Source organism: Erythrolamprus reginae, chromosome 2 (genome assembly GCF_031021105.1).
Source record: "Erythrolamprus reginae isolate rEryReg1 chromosome 2, rEryReg1.hap1, whole genome shotgun sequence".
Lineage (NCBI taxonomy): Eukaryota > Metazoa > Chordata > Lepidosauria > Squamata > Dipsadidae > Erythrolamprus > Erythrolamprus reginae.
This window is the reverse complement of record NC_091951.1, coordinates 116,657,123-116,680,965: the sequence shown is the minus strand read 5'-3', so window position 1 is coordinate 116,680,965 and position 23,843 is coordinate 116,657,123. Positions and strand designations below refer to the sequence as shown.

The window sequence follows — 23,843 nt, the reverse complement described above, 5'->3', positions numbered from 1 at the left end:
AGAATGAAGAAAAAATAATTTCAATTTCTTTAAATAAATCATCTTAATCATTAATTCAACAGATTACAATACAAGGACAGTGTCCTATGCAAAGCTTTGCCTAAAAGCAGGTAAAGGGAAAGATGCTTTATACAATTCTGTCAGCTTTAATTGGGTTATCATAAATTACCCAGAGTAGAGATAATCTGTTTCAAAGAATTATAAATGAGGCCGAGATCTGTTCAGAGCACAACAAAATTCTTACTGAGATAACAATGAATATGGACTGGAAACAGCTTGAGGGCAGCGAAAAGAGAGCTGAGAAGCAAGCTTTGTGTCTAATACTAGAGAAAGCCACAGAATCCACATCAATATTAAACCACAGGTCCATTTACAGGACAAAGGAATGGACCAACTTGGAAAATGAGAACACAGAAACACAAACCAGGAAGTAAAACAGACATTTCCAACAATGGCCGAGTATCTGGAGAATGTTTTTAGTATAATCAATGCTTCTAGGATTGCTTAGTTAGGAAATTTGATGCTATCTTCTCTACAAAAGTTGTTTGGATCACCATTAAGATTCTCCCAAGGCCAAATTCTAACTCTTCATAGTCAGAATCAGTTGCCATTTGTCCTGGGTTTGATTTCATTCCCAGCAGCCTGGCAATTGTTCATTCCCATCCTAATGGTGAGAATCCACTAGTTTTTCCCCTTGAAGATAGAATGAAAGGAATCCAAAACAGGGAGCAGATAATTTTTTTTATAACATTCCTTTTTAATTGACCTATCTTTTATATATGCTTTTTGTGTTGTTGTTTTTTAACCCAACTCTTTGGCCAATTTTGTGCAGGCACGAATTGTTTTGCTTTGCTGCTTGCCTGCCATATAGAAGCCCAGCAAAAACAGTTGTGTTCTTTTCCCTGATTTTTTTTCTTCACACATAGGGATGGCTTCTGGCTGTAAACAAAATAATAAAAGAAAAGCGGGGGGGGGGGACACTGCTGGTGCTTCCTAAGTGCACACATATTGCAAGAATATGGAAAAGGGTACGTAAACCAACCCAACCAAAATGCATCATCTTTACAAAACCACTGCAGTCATTAGCAAGCCTTCTATGTGAAATAAAGTAGAATGTAGGGACATATTTGAATTTGTATTTATTAGATTTGTATGCCGCCCCTCTCCGAAGACTCGGGGCGGCTAACAACAGTAAAAAAGACAATGTAAACAAATCTAATATTAAAAATAATCTAAAAAAACCCAATTTAAAGAACCAATCATACATACAAGCATACCATGTATAAATTCTATAAGCCTAGGGGGAAGGGAAAATTTCAATTCCCCCATGCCTGACGACAGAGGTGGGTTTTGAGGAGCTTGCGAAAGGCAAGGAGGGTGGGGGCAACTCTGATATCTGGGGGGAGTTGGTTCCAGAGGGTCGGGGCTGCCACAGAGAAGGCTCTTTTCCTGGGTCCCACCAAATGACATTGTTTAGTCGACAGGACCCAGAGAAGGCCAACTCTGTGAAGGGCTTTATAGGTCATAACCAACACTTTGAATTGTGACCGGAAATTGATCGGCATTTATCTGCAAAATAAAGAACAATTCAACACAACACAACACAGCACCATAGTCGTATAAGCAACAAGAGAGCCAGTTTGGTGTAGCCTGGTTAAGGCACAAAGCTAGTTTTACATGAGTTTTATTCCTGCCTGAGACACAAAGCTAGCTGGGTGACCTTGGGCCAGTCAATCCCTTCAGCCATAGGAAGAAGCAGCCTATACAAAATCTTGCCAAGAAAACTGCCTGAGATATGTTCAGGCAGTTGCCAGGAGTCACGACTGTCCTGAGGTGCGCGCGTGCGCGCACGCACACACACACACACATATACACTGCTCAAAAAAATAAAGGGAACACTTAAACAACACAATATAACTCCAAGTAAATCAAACTTCTGTGAAATCAAACTGTCCACTTAGGAAACAACACTGATTGACAATCAGTTTCACATGCTGTTGTGCACATTCAACTTTGTACAGAACAAAGTATCCAATGAGAATATTTCATTCATTCAGATCTAGGATGTGTTATTTGAATGTTCCCTTTATTTTTTTAAGCAGTATATATTCATATGAATCTTAATGTGCCTGCAGCATTAAAAAAAAATCAAACAACTTACAAGAAAAGCTGGCAATTGTGCAGCTGCAAGCAGTTTTCTTTGGTCTTGTGATGTTTTTTGCTACAAGTGGCCCACCAACTCATTGGTCTCATCTTTGTTTCAGTCTAGAACAGTGATGGCGAACCTATGGCACGGGTGCCAAAGGTGGCACGCAGAGTCATATCTGCTGGCACGTGAGCTGTTTGTTTGTTTGTTTAATCTATCTATCTATCTATCTATCTATCTATCTATCTATCTATCTATCTATCTATTTTGTATGCCGCCCCTCTCCGCAGACTCGGGGCCCTAGATCAGCTCTAGTGTGTATGTGTGTGCCAGCAAATTGATTTTTGGCTCGCATAAGGGTTCTGGGAGGGCATTTTTGACTTCCAGAGAACCTCTGGGGGGATGGGGGAGGGTGGTTTTACCCTCCCCTGGCTCCAGGGAAGCCTTTGGAGCCTCATATGAGCCTACTGGGCCCACCAGAATTTTGGAAACACGCCATTTCCGGCCTCCAGAGGGCCTCCCGGGGGTGGGGGGTGGAGGAAGCTGTTTTTGCCCTCCCCAGGCATTGAATTATGGGTGTGGGCACTCATGCATGCGTGATAGCATGTGTGCATGCTCTTTTGGCACCCAAGAAAAAAAAAGGTTTGATCGCCATCACTGGTCTAGACCAATAGGAGCAGGGATGTGACAAATGCTGCCATAGTAGAACCTAAGTTAGTTTGGCATGGAAAAAGATCAGCCCCCTTGAAAGCCGTAAAACCAAAGCCAATGATGGGCAGCAGCCAGTGTGGTCAGGTCCTCCGTCCCAGTAGGAAATTCCAGGATGCATGCGCAGCTGCGTTCCCCCAATGCACAAACATGCACCTCCACATGAGATTTGGCTTCTGCGCATGCACAGTAAGTAAAATCTCATGTGAGGACACTTGCGTGAGCGTCATTTCAGTGATTTCTGCCAGGTTTTTGCTTCTGTGCACCGAAATCTCACTCACGCAAGCATCCTCATGCAAGATTTCGCTTACTGCGTATGCACAGAAGCCAAATCTCGTGCCGACTGGCATGCGTGCACCTGCTAGGTGCACCAGTGCCCACGACTGCCTCAGAGGGCACACCGATAGTGCCGAAGACAAGCAGCCCTTCACTGACTACAACCCAACTACAGTCTTCAGAGTAGCCAGAAGTTTCAAAACAGACATTTTGTTTACTCACCCTGTGAGTAAATTCAATAATTGTAACAAAAGGACATCACAAAACACAAAAATTTTAAAAAAAGAAAATATAGATTTTTCACAAATTTTATAGATATATATTTTCATCTCCTATACATAGATCATTTAATGGATCTTAAAATTTTCAAAAGATGTGTTTTGATTCACACTTGGAGCACTTTAAAAATGTTTCCAATTCAAAATGCTCTCTTACATCATCTTATTACCAAATGTTCTTTTTTGTGTCATAGCTTTTATTCTAGAAACTTGGCAGTGTGTGTTACTTCCACTAATAAAAACATGTAAAAACATGGAACAAATCCAGTATGATAATTAGACATGACAGTTTTCCAGATCCTTAAACAGTTCCTCTAAATAGCTTTATAAAAACAAGAGGCTTCTCTTTTCTTTTTGTCTTTTTGAACATTTTCATGTTCACGTGGTAAATCTGGAACAGGGAGGTATTCATGATATAAAATACTGCTAGCTACATAACTCCCAGGGTAAAAGTAGAACTTTCATTTTCAAATTCCAAACATTAAAGGGAGACTAAATCAATATATGTCTCCATAACTCCTAAAAGCAGAAGTATTTCAAACAAATTAATATTATCTTCCTGAGATATACATTCTTAACATCAGAATCCTACAGAAAATACTTCTGGGTACAATTGACTATGTCCTCTAGGGATCTAACATCTACAAAGCAATATCTGAACTAGTGATAAATAACTGTGTCTTACTGAACTCATCTTGTTCTATTTCTCTGCTTCCTTAAAGAACTATCAGAAATGTTGTGATATATCTGGAAATTTGCCAAGAAGAGTCAAAGGGAGGAAGTACCTCTAAATCTTCCATGCTACATTCTTCTTCTAGGGCAAACATACACAATAATGCCAGAGATCCGGAATAGAGACAGAGTGGCAACAATAGACTCTTGCTACATGTTATCTGTGAGGTCTAAATGCACTTTCCACTGTAATTATGAGATCTAGATTAAGTGAACCAGGAGGCCATAGAAGCTATAATTCAAAAATATCAGAGTTCAAGGCTGAAATTAATTGAGTGCAGATCACAGTAGCTAGGAAAGGGACAAGTCTATTATGAAATACACTTGGATTTTATGAGAGTTGAGATGATGGGAACCCTGGAGAGTGATTCAATCATCATCATTGCAGCATTAAATATCACATTAAAATGATCTTTTGACATAAAAATAATATGGCTTTTTATTGGATAAAAAATTGTTAAAGAGTCATGTTTAGAAGCTCTTCAAATACTGTTACCTATTCACAATATAGACATGAAAAGAATTTTATTGACACAATTCTCTGATGGATATTAAAAGAAAACCATAAACCTCCCTGGCAAACTCTCATATTTCTCAATGCTAAAACAAACCAAGTGTCACAAAGATTTTTTATATTAGTAGAGAAAGAGGAGTTGAACATTAACATCAGCAAACTGTTCCTTTCATGTCTATAACGAGAAATAACTTTCTACATAATTGTTCTGTCGGGCTCTCTGGTAGAATCCTCCCAAAAATTCAAAGGTACAAATTTCAGACACACACGTTTGAAAATTCAAAACAATGTTCTTTATAATGGAAATTCAAATAAACTAAGCACTCTTTTTGTATAGCAAAGAGCACTCGTCTCCAAACAACCTGGTAATTTGTACAAGTCCCTTCTCAGTTCTTAGATACTTAGCTTGCAGCTGTGAGGCAATTCACAGTCCTCCTTCTTTCACAAAGTGAAACACACTTTGCTCTGCTTTAGTTTCAAAGTGGGGAAAAATCAACACACAAAGCAAGACAGGCACGAAACACAACGATCAGATAATCTTCCACAATGGCCAAACCCACACGCTGCTATTTATAGCAGCCTCACTAATTACCACAGCCCCACCTAACCACAGGTGGCATCATTTTCTTTGATAATAATCTCTCAGTTGTTGCTTCCTATGCATCGCTCTCCACATGCATGGCTGTATCATTAACTCTTGTTCTGAATCCAAGGAGGATATAGATAATTGATCTCCTTCTGAGCTGTCTGCCAAACTCTCCTCCTCCCTGTCACTCATGTCTTCTTGGTCAGAGGAGCCTTCATCAGCAGATTCCACCGGGAGCAAAACAGGCCTGCGGCATGTGGATGTCTCCCCCACATCCAGAGCTGGGCCAGAGCTAACCACAACACGTAATATTGCCAATATTGCAAATAACAGTGAACAATAATGGGGCAATATGCTGGCTCTGTTAAAAAGTGATGAAAGTTAAAAAGTGCTATTGCTAACATGTTGTAAGCCGCCCTGAGTCTAAGAAGAAGGGCGGCATAAAAATTTAATAAATAAACAAACAAACAAACAAACAAATAAATAATGACCAAAGCTATTGCTAAAGCAATTTTGCACGGACATCTGTTTCCATAAATTATTATTAACAATAGTTCGGCTGACAAAAAGGGAGCCTTGCTTTACTACTTACACTGAAATCACTCCTATATCTCTGAGTTTAAATAGTTATCTATTCATCAAGAAGCCAAATTGCATTTGCAATGACAATAACATACCATAATTCTTTAAGAACAATGTATACCTTACCACAAACAAATAAACAAATAGATAAGATTAGAACAAGAATATAAACTAAGTAAAATTATAGAAGAAATTGTGAATCACAGTGAATAGCAATAGCATTTAGACTCATATAACACTTCAGTGCTTTACAGCCCTCTCTAAGCAGTTTTCAGAGAATAAGCATATTGCCCCCAACAATCTGGGTCCTCCTTTTACTGACCAGTGCACACTTAGCTTGTCTTCACCAATTAATAAAAGGTGATCCTCAGATTTTCTCTCTTCTGCATGATCTTTTAACATCCCTCTGTCCCTAAAGCAAATGCAGGAACCGAGCATATACAGCTCCTTGAACTGATTGTATTAATCTCCCTTCACTATTCAAATATCCTCTCTCTCAGATCTTCACTGCTGGGAGTCATTTGCTACTGAAAATGATGGCACACAAAACATGCATTAACCATTGCCTAGGAAGTTCTATGAAAGTTCAAGGAAGACAAATATTACTGGCTCCCTGCAAGAAAAGACCATTTTCTATCCTTCATTCTGCAACAGCAAAAGAGAAAGATAAACACAGAGATAAGTTATTACTTACGGAATGCAGTATAAAGTTCCTGCAGAGTCAGGTAACCATCATGGTTGTAATCATCAAAACGAAGAAGATCTTCTGGAGTACAATTCAAGAAGTCATCTTCCAGATCTTCCTTTTTTTTCAACTATCAATAAAAAAAATAGCAATAGAATTATTCACATTTATCATTTTAATTATATGAATAGCAGAGGGTCATGTTCCTTAAAAATATTTAAATATTTATTTATTTGTTTATAATATTTATTTATTGTTATTTTAAACATTTTAACCCATGCAGAGCATTTCTGGAAGAAGGAGAGAAGGAAGGGAGGAAGGGAGGGAGGGAGGGAGGAAGGAAGGAAGGGAGGGAGGAAAACTTTGAATGCAAAATGCATGAAAAATTAAATATCAGAATTCAAAATAGGCCACTGTTCCTTTGTAACAGCCTGGCCTTAACTTTACAGAGAAGAAACCAACAGCAGACTTTTTGAAGGCTCAATTATCAGAGTGGACTTTCTTTACATTACACACTGTCAATGTAACTTGATATTGTTGCTTTAATGATATCTGCCAAAATCCCTTGCCATTAGTTTTAGATCTATACCAGGGGTGGGTTCTACTTACCTTCCCCACCAGTTTGCATCTTAATGGAAGTACATGTTCTGCACGCGTGCACAGAAGCAAAACACCAAAATGGTGACACCTCTGGTGCGGCTGAGAGAACTGGCTCTGGGGCGTGGTGGGACTGGGTTGCTGCCGGTTTCGGCAATCCAGACCGCCAAGTTACTAATGGTTCTATAGAACTGGTTTGAATTGGGAGGAACCCACCTCTGATCTATACAGTTATAATATATTCACCCACGTTCACGCTTTGCCCTTTTCTCAGAGCTATAAGTCCATTTCTCCTCCTCCCTCCCTCGCCAATAATTTGTTATTCAAATTTGATTGTTTGATATTCATTAGCCTGGTGTTTCCTAGTTAATTTGGAACAAGAAACCAGGAATCCCTAGGGCACAAATCTGAAGAATAGCAAGTTGGAGAAAACTACTCTAGAATGATGAGAAAGAAAAGACCTGGAGTGAGCCCTCAAAATGTAAGAAGGTTGAATTTCCAACATCAGAAATCAGAAGCTCCAGGAAACTATATCTAGCTCATAATTCACTAGTGTCACTTTATTTTCTACCATTCCAATTAATGGCTTATATAAGGTGTGTGTGTGTGAGGGAGTAAAATTTGTAGTCAAGAAACTGATTGTCTCACCAGTGCAAGAGAATCTGAATGAAAGAACAGCTTAGCAATATATAAACATCTCTCCAAATGCACCCACTAGCACATACTAACTATAATGATGGGCGTTTTGCCAATAAAATAATGAAGATCAATTCTTCTATTAGTATAGTTATGACATATAGTAGTTAGTCATAATGTAAGAATACATTTACACTTTGCTTTGTAATTCAATCACACAGTACAAGGTCATTTTATGGTATTCTAAGCCAGACAAATATTATTACATATACGTTCAACCAATTAGTGCTCAGTCAAGAGTTAAAGGCATATTGGCTGTTAGTTTGCCCTGCTTTGATCTATCACAACGATTCAGCCAAGGAGCTGATTTTGCTAAACAACCCATTAAAAACATCTCAAATATATGCCATGCTACTATAATAATTAAGATGGGCAGCTTGTCTTTCCAAGGCTAGTTAGACAGCATTGGAACGGGTGCTTTCAGACCATAAGACAGCTGATATCTAGCTATTTAAAGCCAACCATCATTTTACATATGGCTTATGGAGTATCCATATTCTTCATTCTGTAAGCTGCTGTTTTATTATGATATTGCAGTACTCATTGTGACTAATAACATTTATCATGATCATAGGATGCAGGATTAACTTTGATGAGAATATTTTCATGAGATAGTCTGCAAGTGTTGATTTACAGATTTAAAATGTTTATATGGCTTCTAAGTGGTCACAAGACCAGTCTGAAAGCCCAAGAAAAGAAATCCCTTCAAAGAATTATTGTAAACACGCTGGCCTTTTTAATTGTTCAAAATAAAATAAGACTTTTATTTGTAACAATAATGTTCATGGCTTAATCTGACAAATCGTACTCTGGATTTATGATTAATGTTTTGAAATATATTCACTGGATTGGGAAATTAAATAGGAAACTTAAACAGAACAGACCTAATCAGGGTTTAATTCCTAATGATGACATGCCATCATTCCAAAGATAGCAGACCAAAATATATTGCTTCTGAGTGGCATCATAATAGTTGGCTGCTATTTCTTGCAAAAAATATAATGGCAATCATGAATGTTTATTTTTACTGTCTTCCAACACAGTTTTTGATCTCCCAATATTGATGCTAGAAATACACAGAATTGTCTGGTGTCCATCATTCTCAGCTCAAAGATTTAACATAACACTGCAAACAATTGTATACAAGTTTTTTTTAACTTGTATACTGCTTCACAGTGCTTTACAGCTCTCTCTAAGCGGATTATAGAGAGTAAGCATATTGTCCCCAACAATCTGGGTCCTCATTTTACCTGCCTCGAAGGATGGAAGGCTGAGTCAACCTTGAGCCTACTGAGATTTGATCTGCCAAACTGCTGGCAGCCAGTGATTAGCAGAAGTAGCTTGCAGTACTGCACTTTAACCATTGTGCCACTGAAGCTCTAAGTTGCAAAGCCAAAATGCCAAATCCAGTCTACTCACCTGGCTGACTGTGTGATGAGCCATAATAATAAAGCTCAACATGGTTATCAGTCTTTGGAGAGGGGCAGCATACAAATCTAATAAATCAGTCTGATTATTATTATTATTATTATTATTATTATTATTATTATTTATAATAAAACTTATTCTCAGTTATAGATTTCTGACTTTGTATGTATGTACAAAAGGCTATTACAAAAATAGGTTTGTTGTGGTTACATTCAATTTACACCTTGACAATCCACTTCCTATTTCAGTTTTCATCAGATAGCAACTAACCTGAGCAAATTCAGAGCTGCTGAGGTGCCCATCACCATTTATATCCAAGTAATTAAACATATCTTCGACTAAGAAGCGTTTTTGGGTTCTGTCTTCTCCTGGCTGGTATTGCTGCCTCAGGCGATGCGACTGAAGATCCAGGAGAATCCCCTTTAGTTGACTGTAGTCTGCCATTGTACAAGCATCACCTAAAAGACAAGACATCATTACCTGTCTAGGTGCTTCTGTGTGACAAATTTCAAGGCTATGATCCCCAGAAAAATAAAACAAGCTGACATCAGTTTTCAAGATTGTACATGAGAAATCCATTCCTTTAAAGATGGATTTTTTTTCACCCCCTTCTAAACCGCTTCTTCCAAGGAAGTTCATCAACATTTTAATTTTTCTGACTATAGAACTATACTAAGCAGACAGATTTAAAACAGAATAATTTGCTAATTCAGGGGTGTTAACTACCCACTGGTTGGTGCCAGTCTGTTGGTGCCGCCATCTTTTCTTTGACTTTTTTAAAAAAATATTTTTGAATATTTTTTTTCTGCACATGTGCAGAAGCTGAGTTTCCAGCACTGTGCATTGGGTTGCCATTTTGTTTTCAGCATTTTTTTTAAAAAAATCAGGGTCTTTTTGTACTATGCAATGCATCCATGCAAATCTCCGCATGCCCACACCCATGAGGTGCGCCTGCATGGCGCAGAAATAAGTGAACTGGCAGCAAGATTAGTTGGAACCCACCCCTGTGCTAATTGCATTACATTTGCTGTAGACATTATAGTAAATGTACAGGTTGTGTGACCGAAGGACAAAAACAAAATTATATGATTCAAAAGCATTGTCCTTTTTCCTCCCACTAAATAAATTCAGTTTTAATACATGTGTGTATTGCCATGGCACAATCCAATTTTTTTCCCTGTATTGCAATAACAACAACAACAATAATAATAATTCAAATGGCCTTGAATTCATGTTCCTGGCTTACTGAATGGCTTTTTTTTTTTACAACATCAGTAAAATGAGCTCTAAGTCTTCAGACAGGAAGCAGTGATTCTCAAAAGAAAATACAGAGTTATCAAGTTCTATGTTCACCTTTGCAAATGCAATTTGCATGATGGACTTCAACTTTCTAAGTGAAAAATCCTTAATTTTCAGGCATGTGCTCTTATGGAATAATAATTGATTTTAAAATACAAGAATGCTTTCAATACATTGTGACTTTTTATCATGCCTGTGCTATTTTTTCTTTATTATTGAAAAGACTGTATTGGCTGCATATCTTGTAGAATCCATTCCTGAAGGGCTCATAGCAATAATAGCCCCCCAGAGTCACCTTATGGGGGAGAGGGGTGGCATTAAAATTTAATAAATAACAAATAAAAATAAAATAATAAGACCAAAGACAAGAAACCTAGAAAACCAGGTTTTCTGTAGCTTACAATATCCAAATTATCAAACCAAACAATTGCTGGACTCCAGTCTCATCCTATCCCAGCAACAGGAGAAACAACAAGATTGTCATGATTTTCTAAAGGCTAAAAGGGTGGGAATCTGCTGGATTTTGAGAGAAGGGTAATTTGGATGAACCAGCTATCTTGCTCTGCCCCAGCTACACATCAGATAAAACGTAGCACGCACACAGTTTGTTCAAACCTATATTTAATTGATTAACCACAAGTAATAAACTGGCTTAGTAGTGTTCACACACAAACAAATCTTAAATCAGCCTTTTCTTGAAAAAAATAACATAATTAATTATACGGAATTAACAGCGGGCATAAGTCCATAAAGTAATAAAATAAAGATAAGTAATTAGTCCTGGATTATGGAGATTGGCAAGATGCCTGGAGTCAGTCCACAAAATGGAAGCCAAAACAGATAAGCCGTACAGAGGTTTTCCAAACAAGAGGCACATGAATGAACAAACTATCAAACAAGTTGTTTCCTGAAGAGTTTTTTCCGTCTTTGTCATTCCTTAAGTAGTCTTAGGGAGTGACCAATTAGCCCCAAGCCTACTCCTGAGGAGACCTTCTGCAGAATAGCCATTCCTGCCTTTTGGCAGCTCTGCGTGCTCATGCATTAAGAAAAGGCTCCTACTCTTCTTCCTCATCACTGATATGAGATGCTAGAGGCTCCAAAGGCTCTGGTTGAGCCCCTGCCTCTGGCACCGAGTCCTTGCCAACCTCCTCACAGTCTGACTCAGGTGCCAGTTGTACAGGCCGCTTGCACATCACCTCATCGGCTTCATCTTGCACAAGATCCGCTACCAGCTGCATGGGCTGCTAGCGGATCATAACACATTCACTCAAATCTCCACTGACTTGTTTCATAAAGCATAGCATACTTTCAATATTTTCTGATGGGTTAAGACAAATAATTTGACTACTCAGTATGATACAAGTTCCAATGGTTTTTTTGGATAATGTACATTGTAACTGCTTCAAAAGTAACTTCCTCCTATAAAAAGCTGTTAACACAATGCATCAATCCCAGTATTTCACTTTATTTTGTTTAGATATTTCCTGAATGACTTCAGGATTAGAATACAAGCACACAGCATTAAAATTGTAGCAGCAACAGAGAAGGCCCTACCTGCATTGCTCAGTCGATGGGACCAGGAGGGGCCAACTCTGTGTGCTCTTATTGGTCTCTGGGAGGTATGCGGCAAGAGACGGTCCCGTAAATAGTTTGGCCCTGAGCCATCAGCCTGCAGTACTGCATTTTAACCACTGCGTCACCATGGCTCTTTATTAACTAGAAAATTCATATTAGATTATTGCTGATCTTTTGTCTTTTTGCAATCAATGGAGATTAGAGAAATGGCCACTGGACCAGGTAAAAACAAAAAGGAGTGAAACAGAGCAAATATCAGGGATTGGGTCCCAATGAAGTTAAAACTAGATCTAAAACTAGATCTCCTATGTCCCAAAGCTGCGTTTTCACCTTTGGGACAACCATGACCTGGCTGACTGAGAATCTCCATAGACCCCCCAATGAAATATTCATACAGTGGGACTTTCAGCAATGGAAATATAATAAAAGTTATGTTTCCAAAATAAAAATATGAAAATATAAGGCTCATCTGAAAACCTCTCTACTGAATATCTGTTGTAAGGGTTTGGAGGGTAACTTATTTGCGTTCTTTGCAGTAATAGATGTAAGATCTATCACTGACACTGTGAGCTTCAGTATGAAAAACATGGCCTTATTATCATATATGTCTATAAATATAATTTGTCGGAGATTTAGGGAAAAAGGAAAAAAAAAGATGAGAAGAACACATAATCTGCATGTATAAGAGATAAGCCATATATTTCACTACAAGAAGACAAAAATGCTGAACACAAAATTCAACATAAGATGCTTTGTAAGCATCAGTGAGGGCTATTCCCATTTCTTTACTTATAGCTAAAGCTTTTAGCTGTGGATTCTCCATTATGGCCAGTTTGGACCGATTCTATAGAACTGGTAGCGGGAATCCCCCCCCGCTCACTGACCTGGCAGCAATGGCCCACTGAACACGCCTCCAAACTGGCTCTCTCATTGGTACCATAGGCGATGCCATCTTGGTTTTTGCTTCTGTGCAGAAGCTGTTTTTTGTTTCTTGACATGTGCAGGAGCTGGGTTTTTAGTACTGTGCATGCACATGTGTGCCAGTGTGGCCCATCAGAAACATAAACTAGAATCAATTCCTGATTATGGGGATATATAAATTACAGGATTCTCTGCCAGGTTGCACTTGGTAAAATTCCATTCCTGAGTACATAAGAATGCCAAGTGAGCTGAAACACTTCCTTTATAAACTCTACTCCAACAATAAGTAGAGCTATAAGCTATAATTGGCTTCTTAATCAGTTAAAGCTTTAGGCAATTAATCAAAGGACACCACTTCTAATCAGTAAGTTCCAATTTTCATCAGGGTGAACATGAATTATCAGCACACTTATGCCATTTTAGCTCTAGTTTGTCACTGTGATAAGGAATAAAAAAAGGAAAATATTAAAAACCACCCTTTATACTTTAACCATCATTTAAAATATGCATTGATTTATCAGGCTGTAAATTGCTATACCCTTCAATATACAGTACCTCAAAATATATTGAGATGGTTGCAATTTGCAACTATAATTTAAGCCATTTAAATCTAATTGCTTAACAATTTGATAAATTGGTTGCAAGTCACATGACTAATGACAGCCATGTTACCATTTAGGCTATCTTCCTAAACATACTTGCTAAGGAGTAAACACTGTACTCACTGAGTTCTGTGCTGAATACAGCAAGGCTCATTTCAGATTAAATATGCAGTGGATTCTACCTCAATCCAATGAGAGAGCTGGTAATGAGAAATGACATAACCCTGGAAGTGCTGTGACAATTATCAATGTGTGATTTTTTAAGACAAAGTGGTCAAATTGGCTTTGGGATTTTAGAGCAGCCAAACTTCAGCCACAAACTTTTTGTCTGGCCTTGGCAAATGATTATTAGCATAGGGGATAATGAAAGAGGGACATTGCCCCATCACTGTTCAACTAAATAGCAATAAGCAATAGAGACATTAGTGATGGTAGAACATACACACATACACACAAGGCTGTTTTAAACTGAATTTGTCTAGAATAGTGTTATGTATTAGGGTTTGTAATATACTAAGGTTTGAATTGGCTAATTGCTACATCTGGCTCTGTTCTGCAGAGTGGGAAGATGAAGATTTCTGATTGGTCAGCATAGCCAGAAACATTAAAAGATACCTTTGCTTGTTTTAAGCTGGTCACATTTTACTGAATAAAAAGCTGTTTTGAGTCACTTCAATGTTTCCAGCGTCTTCAGTCCCAGGACCCAACAAATAGCTTCCCCAACTAGGTACTATCCAGATGACCGGGATTCAATTCTCAGTGAGTTGCATCTCATTCATCTGGATAGTACCCAGGGGGGGGGGGAGGATGTTCTAGACAAATTTAATGTGTATGAGTGTGTCTCTGCCTCTCCATGTGTATGTGAACTAGTGTGTCCATTACTAGGAATGTCCAGGAGAGATGATCTAGGACAGTGACAGCAAACCTATGACACACATGTCAAAGATGGCACATGGAGCCTTATCTGAGGGCACGCAAAATACATTTGGAAACAAATCCACAAGCTCAAAGAATTGAACCTCATCTTACACTTGAACCATAGATATTCACCACTATTGCAAAACCTATGTTGATCTGCCCAAGATTGAATTGTCTCTTTTGGAGCTACAACATATTGATACAGACTACCAGAAGACCCTTATCCTTCTCAGATATACTATTGTTGAGCAAGGCATAATTTTCTTGTATTTATTTGTTTGTTGGAATTTGGCTAAGTGTTGGAATTTTCTGTCAATGAACCCAATAGCATCTGAGAAATAAATCGCATTCCACTCCTGTGCTCTCACACAAGGTTCGATTTATTAACAAAGCCATGTTGGATTCGTAAACTGTCCATTCCAACACTAAATTCTTTTTAGTTCCCCATCCAGGTTAAGGTTCATCTCACATCCCTACATCCCCATGTGCAATCTCGTGGACCAATCCGGTGCAGGGATTCACTGGCTTCCTTATTTGTTCAGTTGACCTTCGACTCTGCGTAAAGGAATGTGTGGTGGTTATCAACTTCTCTCTCTCTCTCTCTCTCTCACCCCTCCCGTTTCCCTATTGCTGTTCTAAGTGTGGCAGGCCAAAGTCTCTAATTTCACATAATGGCTTTGGGCCTGACAGTTTGTTTGTTTGTTTGGATTTCTATGCCGCCATTCTCCGCAGATTCAGGGCGGATATACAGTATTTCTGATGATTCACATATAAATACATAAACCAAATTTCTTGATGTTAAACTGCATTTTGTTGGGAAAAGCTCAGAGTTCAAGCCGATAGAAGCCTTTTGAATTCTGACTCAATCTTCTATGCTATTAGTAACAACCCTTCAGGTTTTGTATCATATGCAATTTTGCTCAGCATTCTTCATCCCCCTTATTTAATTCATGTATAAAGGTGCTGAAGACTGCTGAATCTCCCCCAAACTTTGAGATACCCCCCCTGCAAACTTCTCTCCATGGAGGGGCAAATTCATTAAGGGACATGGCTATTCAACCAATTCCCAATCTGATAGTGGGACCATTTATCCCATATTTTTCTATTTTATAAAGAAAGAAGCTATGGTGAATTTTACTGAAAACCTTAGGAATTCCCATTAGACTTGGTCTCGTAATCTAGTCACTTTGTCAAAGAAAGAAGCAATAAGATCTCTCTATCATGTCATATTTTTAACAAATTCATCCATGGTTTTCAGAATAAGCTCACAGGAGGGGAAAAATAACATTTCCCCCTAAAATGACTTATTAAATCATTTGCAAAGTGTATGGAGCCCTAATATCAATTTTACTAACCAACTTCAATTTTATCAAAAGCATTATCCTAATTTATAAAATTAAAATGATGTATCTTTCCATTATTCAGTCAGATGGCTTCCTTTGATTTTTTTAAACATACTCTTTCCTTACATGAGGCTTCCTAATACAGTATCCTGTTTGAAGAGATTGTACAGGGTTTAGCAAACTACCCTTGCTATAACATTTGCCTTGATCCTTTGTCATTACCACTACCAGAGACACTTGCAATCCTCCTAATCTGTTGGGAGCCCGTAAATCTTATCTGTTAACAGTTCTGGTTTCCAGACCTTATTTAGTAAGAACATTTTTTTCTAGCACTGGTTGTGATGGCTAAGGCCAAGGAAACAATGGTGCACCAACTGCAGGCACTCTCATTTGTTTCCATTATAGAGCTGCTTTGTTAACTATCCTCAAGCATTTTCCCCCTTTCCTGAAGAAAACCATTATTAACGATTTAATTCAATTTTTAAAAAATCCTCATTTGTAGATCTTATTAATAGATAGCTCACAGCTGGCTTACCTTGTTAACAGCTCCTGGAGACTCAGGATTATTTCCTAATTGAGCCCCTCCCAGAAGTTTCATATTAATTCATTTTGTATCTTTAGGGTATATCTTTGAGGTTTGCCACCTGGTGTCCAAAACAGAGACAGAATTGCAAGTTTTTTCTCCTTTCCTTCCTAGACAGAAAGCTTTGACTCTCTTTTGACAAGACAGCCTTTCTCATAATTTGAATGTCTTTACAGCTAAATAGGGAAGGAGGCAACCTTCAACCTTAGTATTTCCTGTAGTAATATTTGAACCCAAAAGTCCTTTGGGGAGGTTTAGACAAAACTTTGGGATGTGACAGTGAATACTAACAAATAGGGGTATTCTTTGAGTCAGTATACTTAGGGTCATTTCCAGGAATGAAGAAAGTTCTGGATCCAATCCATATTTTAGTGAGGAATCAGATAATGTTACACAATATACACCCACATATAATAGCTGTGTTGAAAATACAGCTTCTTGTACCCCAGTAGCTGGAAGCTAACCTCATTATTTAACTGTTCAATATTTCAGTATCTAATATCTGTAGAGTACAATGGCTCTTCCAAAGACAAGAAGTACATCTGAGGCTAAACACAAGCACCAGACAAATGATTTTATTACCACAGAAATTATACATAGGAAATTAGATTGGTGTAGCCCTGTTTTACCTTTTCTTTTTTACACATAAAGTTAGCACTGCACGTTTCTCTTGGGAATGTGATTTTGCAATAATAACCTGTTTATAAAAAGGTAAAAAGAATGTTCCTTCTAATTATTGATCTGTGAGCTTGCTCAATGTTACTAGCAAGATGTATGCTATCCAATTAAGAGAGAAAGTTGAGGTAGAACACACACTGGCAGTTGGGTATGCTGGTTTGCAGAAGATTTGTCCTATATAAACCCATATAAACCAAGTTTTGATACTTGATTGAAAAATAGTCCTAATTCAGTGTTATATACTCTTTGTAGATAAAAAACATCCTTTAACTTAATTTGAAATAGCCACAAATGAAAAAAATCTTCCACCAGTAGATATTAGCTTCTACTATTGAAACTCTAAAGAGATATATACTTACTAATCACCATCATCAGGCTGAAGTTATAAGCTTCGTGCTGCTGTAAATATAGTTTATAGTTATAGTTTATAGTTATAGTTATAGTTTATATTTACTATATTTACAGCAGCACGAAGCTTATAACTTCAACCTGATGATGGTGAATGTGATTTCACCGAAACGTTGCATAGACACTCAAAATATTACACGGGGCAAAACCTGAACTCAGAATAATCTACATACATATACCCGTGAAAATCTACGAAAACAAATATATATATAAAGTTTGATAATAAGTGGCGTGCATAAGTGCACCTTTGTGCCTACCGTTCCTGACCTAATGTCTTTTTATCTTTTCTATCTCTACTTTATACTTATATTATGTTAAACATACTACAATACAATACTATATTTGTATGACAAATAAATAAATAAACTAAATAAACTAAATGTGTTTCAATCTATGCAGGCCCATTATAACCTGATAGTTAAAGGAGCTTCACACAGCTATATTCTGGCTCCTAAAATGTTAAACATTTATGTAAGTCAGATTTCAGCTTTGAATAATTTGGCATATTATCCCTCCTAAAATGGCATTTAAATACATTTTAATCCTTCTTTCTATGCACCATGTAATTGTAGTGGCACTGACCCAGATTGGCCTGAGATTATGTTCCCTTGTACAATAATGCACATGGATTAATGATTATAAAACCAACATTGCAGTTTTTGCAAAATGCTTTAAGTTCATAGATATAAGCTAAATGGACATGAGGTCCAATTATTCAAATACTTGTGAAGAGTCTTTCATGCCACAGAAAGCTGGAATGCACATCTGGATTATGTTCCACAGCAGTGATGGCTAACCTTTTTGTTGTTGCATACCAAAAGCAAAAATAATGGACCCCGACTTGCACTCAGACCCTGTGTGTGACCGCACGTGCCCTACGCCCCCTGCATGCATGTGTGATCCCCACAATCACCCTACACGTGTGTGTGAGAACCCCCTCCCCAGGCATGTGCATGGTCCCCTCTCCATGCATGGCCCCATGAGCACATGACTCTGATTATGCATGTGACACCACGCATGTGCACGAACCCTGCATATGCCCCACCCCACATGCATGCATACACATCTCCCGCATGCACACTATCCCCAAGTATGCACAAAAGAGACCCGAAAACCACTTGGCTGGTGGGAGGCATGCACAGTGGAGCTGAGCTGGAATGACAGCTATGCATGCTACCTGTTCTACAGAAAACACCAAGATAAACTTTCCATATTCAAATATGTGATAGATTCTGGGGAGCAACATATACCCACAATAAATTAAACTATTTATTTCTAACAGAATAGAATAGAATTCTTTATTGGCCAAGTGTGATTGGAACACAAAAGGAATTTGTCTCCAGTGCATAAATTATCAGTGCATATAATAAATTAACTATTTATTTCTAAAACCGAAGGGCAGCTTCAATATGTTTTAGTAACAGGATCCTATAAATATATCTCGCTGGTAAAGATCCTTCAGTCTAAATTTCTGAGAAATATTTTCCAGGTACCATGATGTGTCTCAAATAACATGCATTGAAATTTATTTTACCTTTGGTATCCACTGTCTAATAGGAGCAATACAGTCTCTCCAAATCTCTCTAAATATTGTTATGTTGCCCACAGATATGAAAAGGAAAAATTTGTTTGTCTTTGAGATTATGGAATCTGTATAGAATTTCATATCTGTTAGATACTGTTTTATTAGATATTATAATGCACACACCATATTTTATAGCACCTAAGTAGGAATGCACCAAGTTAACTGATTATTTTTTTGTTATTTAGATTTATTTTATAAATATTAGAATTCCAAATATTAAATATTTAAGATTTATAAAATAAATCTAAATAACAAAAAAATAATCAGTTAAATTGGTGCATTCGTAAAATGTTTTGTTCATTTTATTCCTATTTGTATGAATGTTTTATCATGTTTTACAAGATATTCCACTACTGGTCACAACTCTGCCATTGCTGTTCCCAAGCCCAGATGAGAAAGGGGGCATCAACATTTGTGATAAGTTGGCTTCAATGTCACATCACCAACCTGACATAATATTTGAGATGCAGACATACGGGATGGTGCAGACTAGACAAAATGGCCAGCAAAAAGCTGGAATAATGCAAAGAACAAGATGACTATATTGTATCTTTCTACAGGCTGGTCATTGTCCAAAATAAAGTATTTTTCTCTCCTTATTATGCTTGAGATGATTTAGAAATTCTGCTGATGTTTTAAATTTTACTTACTTGCACGTACTGCTCTCCACTTGATTGTTCCTATTATAGAGTATATGCCATAGGAATACTGATTAGCGGTAACAATAAAAATTTGTTGAAATTATAGTATACTGTAATCATATAGTTGGTACTGTCAAGACTAAAATCATTTTCTTTGTGTTTTATTATTTAGACTTTTTTTAAAACTTGGACATTTTTAACATAAGTCTCATTTGTGAGAGAATTAATAGGAAAAAAACCCTCTAACCTGCTATCTTAATGAATTTGCAGAATAGCTAAACTTTCAAAGGAAGCTTTATTTGCAGCTGTGGCTTCTATGGGTGATAGCTTTCAGCAGTCTGTGGAACCGACTAAATGAGATGCTCAGCTTAAGTCCATCATCTGAAACATCTTCTGTATCAATAAGAATGTAGGTGGACATTAAGGTTGACAAGGGAGCCCCACCTATGGGCTTTTTAAAAATTTCCTGATGCCTGTTGGACATTTGAAAGCATATTAAAACAGGAAGAAACCAGGAGCTGTGATTTGTCTGTGCAAAATATTAAAATATATTTTCTGAGCATCTTTTATGCATTTCTCATAAAACCAAATCGTGGCCCACGTGTGTGATAACATCTAGGGCAGGTCTAGTCAATGCCATTAGAAAAGTGAGAAACATCTAATTATTGAATGGCTGATGAACTTAAGGTTTTCTGCTTATTTTCAAAGCCTGTTGCATGTTTAATATTCATCTGCCTTATCTTTTCTATTATTGATATCTAAGGCCAATATTAAAATTAAGTTTCATTATCTTTACATCCCTTTTCCTCAGTTCTCTCTGTAATTCAATTTTAAAAACTAAAGCCTTTAATGGGACGTTTTTACAAGTACACAGAATTTCCTGATCTTGTCTCAAATAATCAGGATTCACAAAATGTGTTTTTCATGTAATCAATCAACAGTCTTTTCTACAGAATTCCATTTAGCAAAATGCCTGATTATTTGGTGCCCAGAATATGAGAGTAACCTAAGGGGGGGAAATGGGGAGGAAATCTCAACTTGAACATTCTGGCAAATGATCTAAATTAGAGTGGAACCTTCCTAGGTGTTATATTTTCCTCTTCCCCAAGATTCATGTGAAGTAAGCTAAACAAATATGTTCCTACAGAACCTACACTTTGTTGTATTCATGCATTTTTCAGGCTTTTTCTGTGTTTGGAATGCTTTCCTCCCCCCCCCCCCTTTTTGGGTAATCAAGTCACACCAACCTTTTGACCACCTTCAAATATCAATCAGTAGGTGCTAACGGTTCTGTATTTGCAGACGTTGCAGGTAAATTCCATCAAAATACAAAAATAATTTACCCACTGAGTTTTCTCTCCCCAACAGAATGCCAAGAGTGGAAAAGCCACTCTTTGGGATTTTCTTTTTAATGTCAACATTCAAAGGTATATGAGTATCCGTTTCAGGACATGGCAATCCAGGCAGACTTAACAAACTGAGCCAGGAATAAGTGTGTCTGAATTCAGCAGGGCTTCTTCTCAGTAACAGGATGAAGGATTACAGTCACAATTATTTAAATATCATCGCAACACGACAACAACCAGTCTACTTAATGCTCATGACAGTTTCCCTCCAGGAAAGTATTGTAATGGAATGGAGAGAGGAAAAATTTCAGCACCTTCTCAATATATGGCATGCCTATTTTCACTCCCCCAACACCTGCCAGTTTGGTCTTTTGTTTGTTGAGCTGTCTCCTGTGCTTGACATGACACATACAGGATTTTTTAAAAACTGTGCACGTTCTTTTTCTTAGCCTCTATTACATTCTTGGATTCAGAAGTCTGTGAAAATATTTTTGAATTCAGAATAATTTTAAAACATCTTATCCATCCATCCATCCATTTGTCAAACATGTACAAGATAGTAGGTATTGATATAAACATAAACATGAGTAAAGTAGGTACAGATAAATCAAGCAATAGGACATTAGGACAGGGATGGTAGGCACAATGGGGCACTTATGCACACCCCTTACAGACCTTTTAGTAATGGAGTGAGGTTTCACTGGCACACTACAACGTCAAGTTTTTATTTATTTAACAGCAAAAAAGCACTTCTTGAAAGTAGAAGGTATTTTTCCTCTAAGCTTCCATCACTGAAATTTGGTTGGGAAGGGAAGACATTGTTGTCCTCTCTGAGATGTGACTTGCCTAGTATCAAGCATGGTACCTGCCATGAGTCTGGGTTAGGGATGGGGAAATAGCTATTACCCCCAGAAGCGGAGTAATGACGCTGAGACATGTTGTGGATTAAATACGGGTCATTTATTGAATTAACATAAATTTAAATAAATTTGAATACGTCAATTTAAATATTTAAATTCAGAAAGAACTAAGGACCTGCAGAGGCCAAAACTAACGGGGCGGAAATTCCTACCATAAAATTCCTTGGCAACATTGGGCAAAAACTCCTTGCTGAACCAGGTGAAGGTACCACCTTCACCTGGATCCAAGCCACGCCCCTTCATCGTGTGGGAGGAGTTCACCCTCCAATCCCTGTGGGAAACTGGATCCAATGATTCCCATGGACATCCTCTCTCCAATCCCCGACATTGTTCCAACCTCTAGTTCCTGGAGAGAGGCGGTCCATCACCCTTTGAAGGATGCCCAAAGGAGCATGCGCAGTCACTTCTAATTGCCCATTTCCGCCCCTAACCTGCCAAACCCCAATGACCAGAGGGAGGCCTATACTGATATCTAAGTGCGCCGCACCCCCTAACCAATCCAGTCCGTGCCGTCAGTGTGGAATAGGCGAAAAATGGCCGCCTCTAAAGGGGAGGCCGCAAAAAATTCCTATTTGGCCCCGAGGCGACCGCCTCAGGACACTCTGTTGATAGTGGAGGGTGGGCGGGTGTTCGCTTCAGGAGAGCCGAGGCAAGGGGGAGGTCCTGTCTGAATCGCCCTTAAATAGGGCGATCCAGGACCTCCCCCGACCAGCAGGCAGCGCACCACCTTGGCGCGCTGCCAAAAGCCGAACTTCCAGGTTCCAGAGGAACCCGGAAGTCCGGAGCTTGAAAGAGCTTCCGGCAGCGTCTCCCCAGCCCCGGAGGTAATTTCGGCCGGCGGTTTAAGCCGTCGGCCGGGCATTTGTAATGTAGGCATTTAGCTGTCTTTCAGAGCCGTGCTACAGATATAATCAGTTAAAGAGACCCTTTTTGTGAATCTGGGCTGTAGGGATTAGTTGGAATTGCTGCTTGCTTATCTTCCGCAGTATAGTGTAGTAATATTTCTACCTGGGGTTCTTGGGTCTCTGGCTGATTGCCAGTGGAGTTCCCCAGACATATTGCATGGGATTTCAACCTGCTTCTCTGGAGTCTGAGGTATCTCAGGAGTTAGAAATATCCCCTCCCAGATTTCAAATGTGGCAACAGCCATGATCAGAGGTGAAATCCTCTGAAGTCTGCTACTGGTTCGCTTTGCACATGGATGTGCACTGCAGGCAGTACTCTGCAGTGCTGAAAAAGGAACATTTTGAAGCTATTGGAGTCTGCAAAGTAGAACAGCGAGGCAGGGGATCAGCAATTTAGATTGGCTAGAAAGCAGGAAATCCTGCTTTCTAGCTAACCCAGATCACACAGCACAGTTGATCATTGCACAGCTGATCGTCAGATATACTGGTTCATACTGGTTCACATGAATCGGTAGCATTTTTTAATACCGCTTCGAGAGAACTGGTCCAAACTGGTAGCATTTCACCTCTGGCCATGACTCAAGGGAATTGTCATCTAAGAAAATCGGAATTAAAACTCTGTTGATTAGGTGGGGTACCAGAAATCAGATGTTGTTCCAATCCCAGAATGGTGGGTCAATGACTGAGACAAGCCAGGCTTCTGTGCTAACAGCTGTCTTTATATCATACAACTAACACACACGTGCTCTCTCAGCTGATGGCAATAATCAAACCCTGTTGGACAACTCCTTATATAGTGAGCTGTCAAAAGGTAGCCAATCAGGAGACAGTGTGCACATAGAGAATGGATGTGAGTGAGAACTCACAGACATAACACTCCTTCCCACCTAG

At 38.5% G+C, this 23,843-nt stretch overlaps 1 protein-coding gene across 6 annotated transcripts in view; it reads right to left on the bottom strand.

Moving 5' to 3' along the window:
* FSTL4 (follistatin like 4) overlaps nucleotides 1–23,843 on the bottom strand; it is a 513,621-nt gene that overhangs the window by 207,508 nt on the left and 282,270 nt on the right. For 5 of the 6 annotated variants that reach the window (XM_070739266.1, XM_070739267.1, XM_070739268.1 and 2 more), the window contains 2 exons: nucleotides 9,499–9,686; nucleotides 6,517–6,637 (listed from right to left, as the gene is read on the bottom strand). In XM_070739266.1, the coding sequence (XP_070595367.1) occupies nucleotides 6,517–6,637; nucleotides 9,499–9,686 (309 nt within the window). Of the gene's footprint in view, nucleotides 1–6,516; nucleotides 6,638–9,498; nucleotides 9,687–16,421; nucleotides 16,499–23,843 lie in introns of those variants that run through there. The other variant, XM_070739272.1, reaches the window with a different exon arrangement.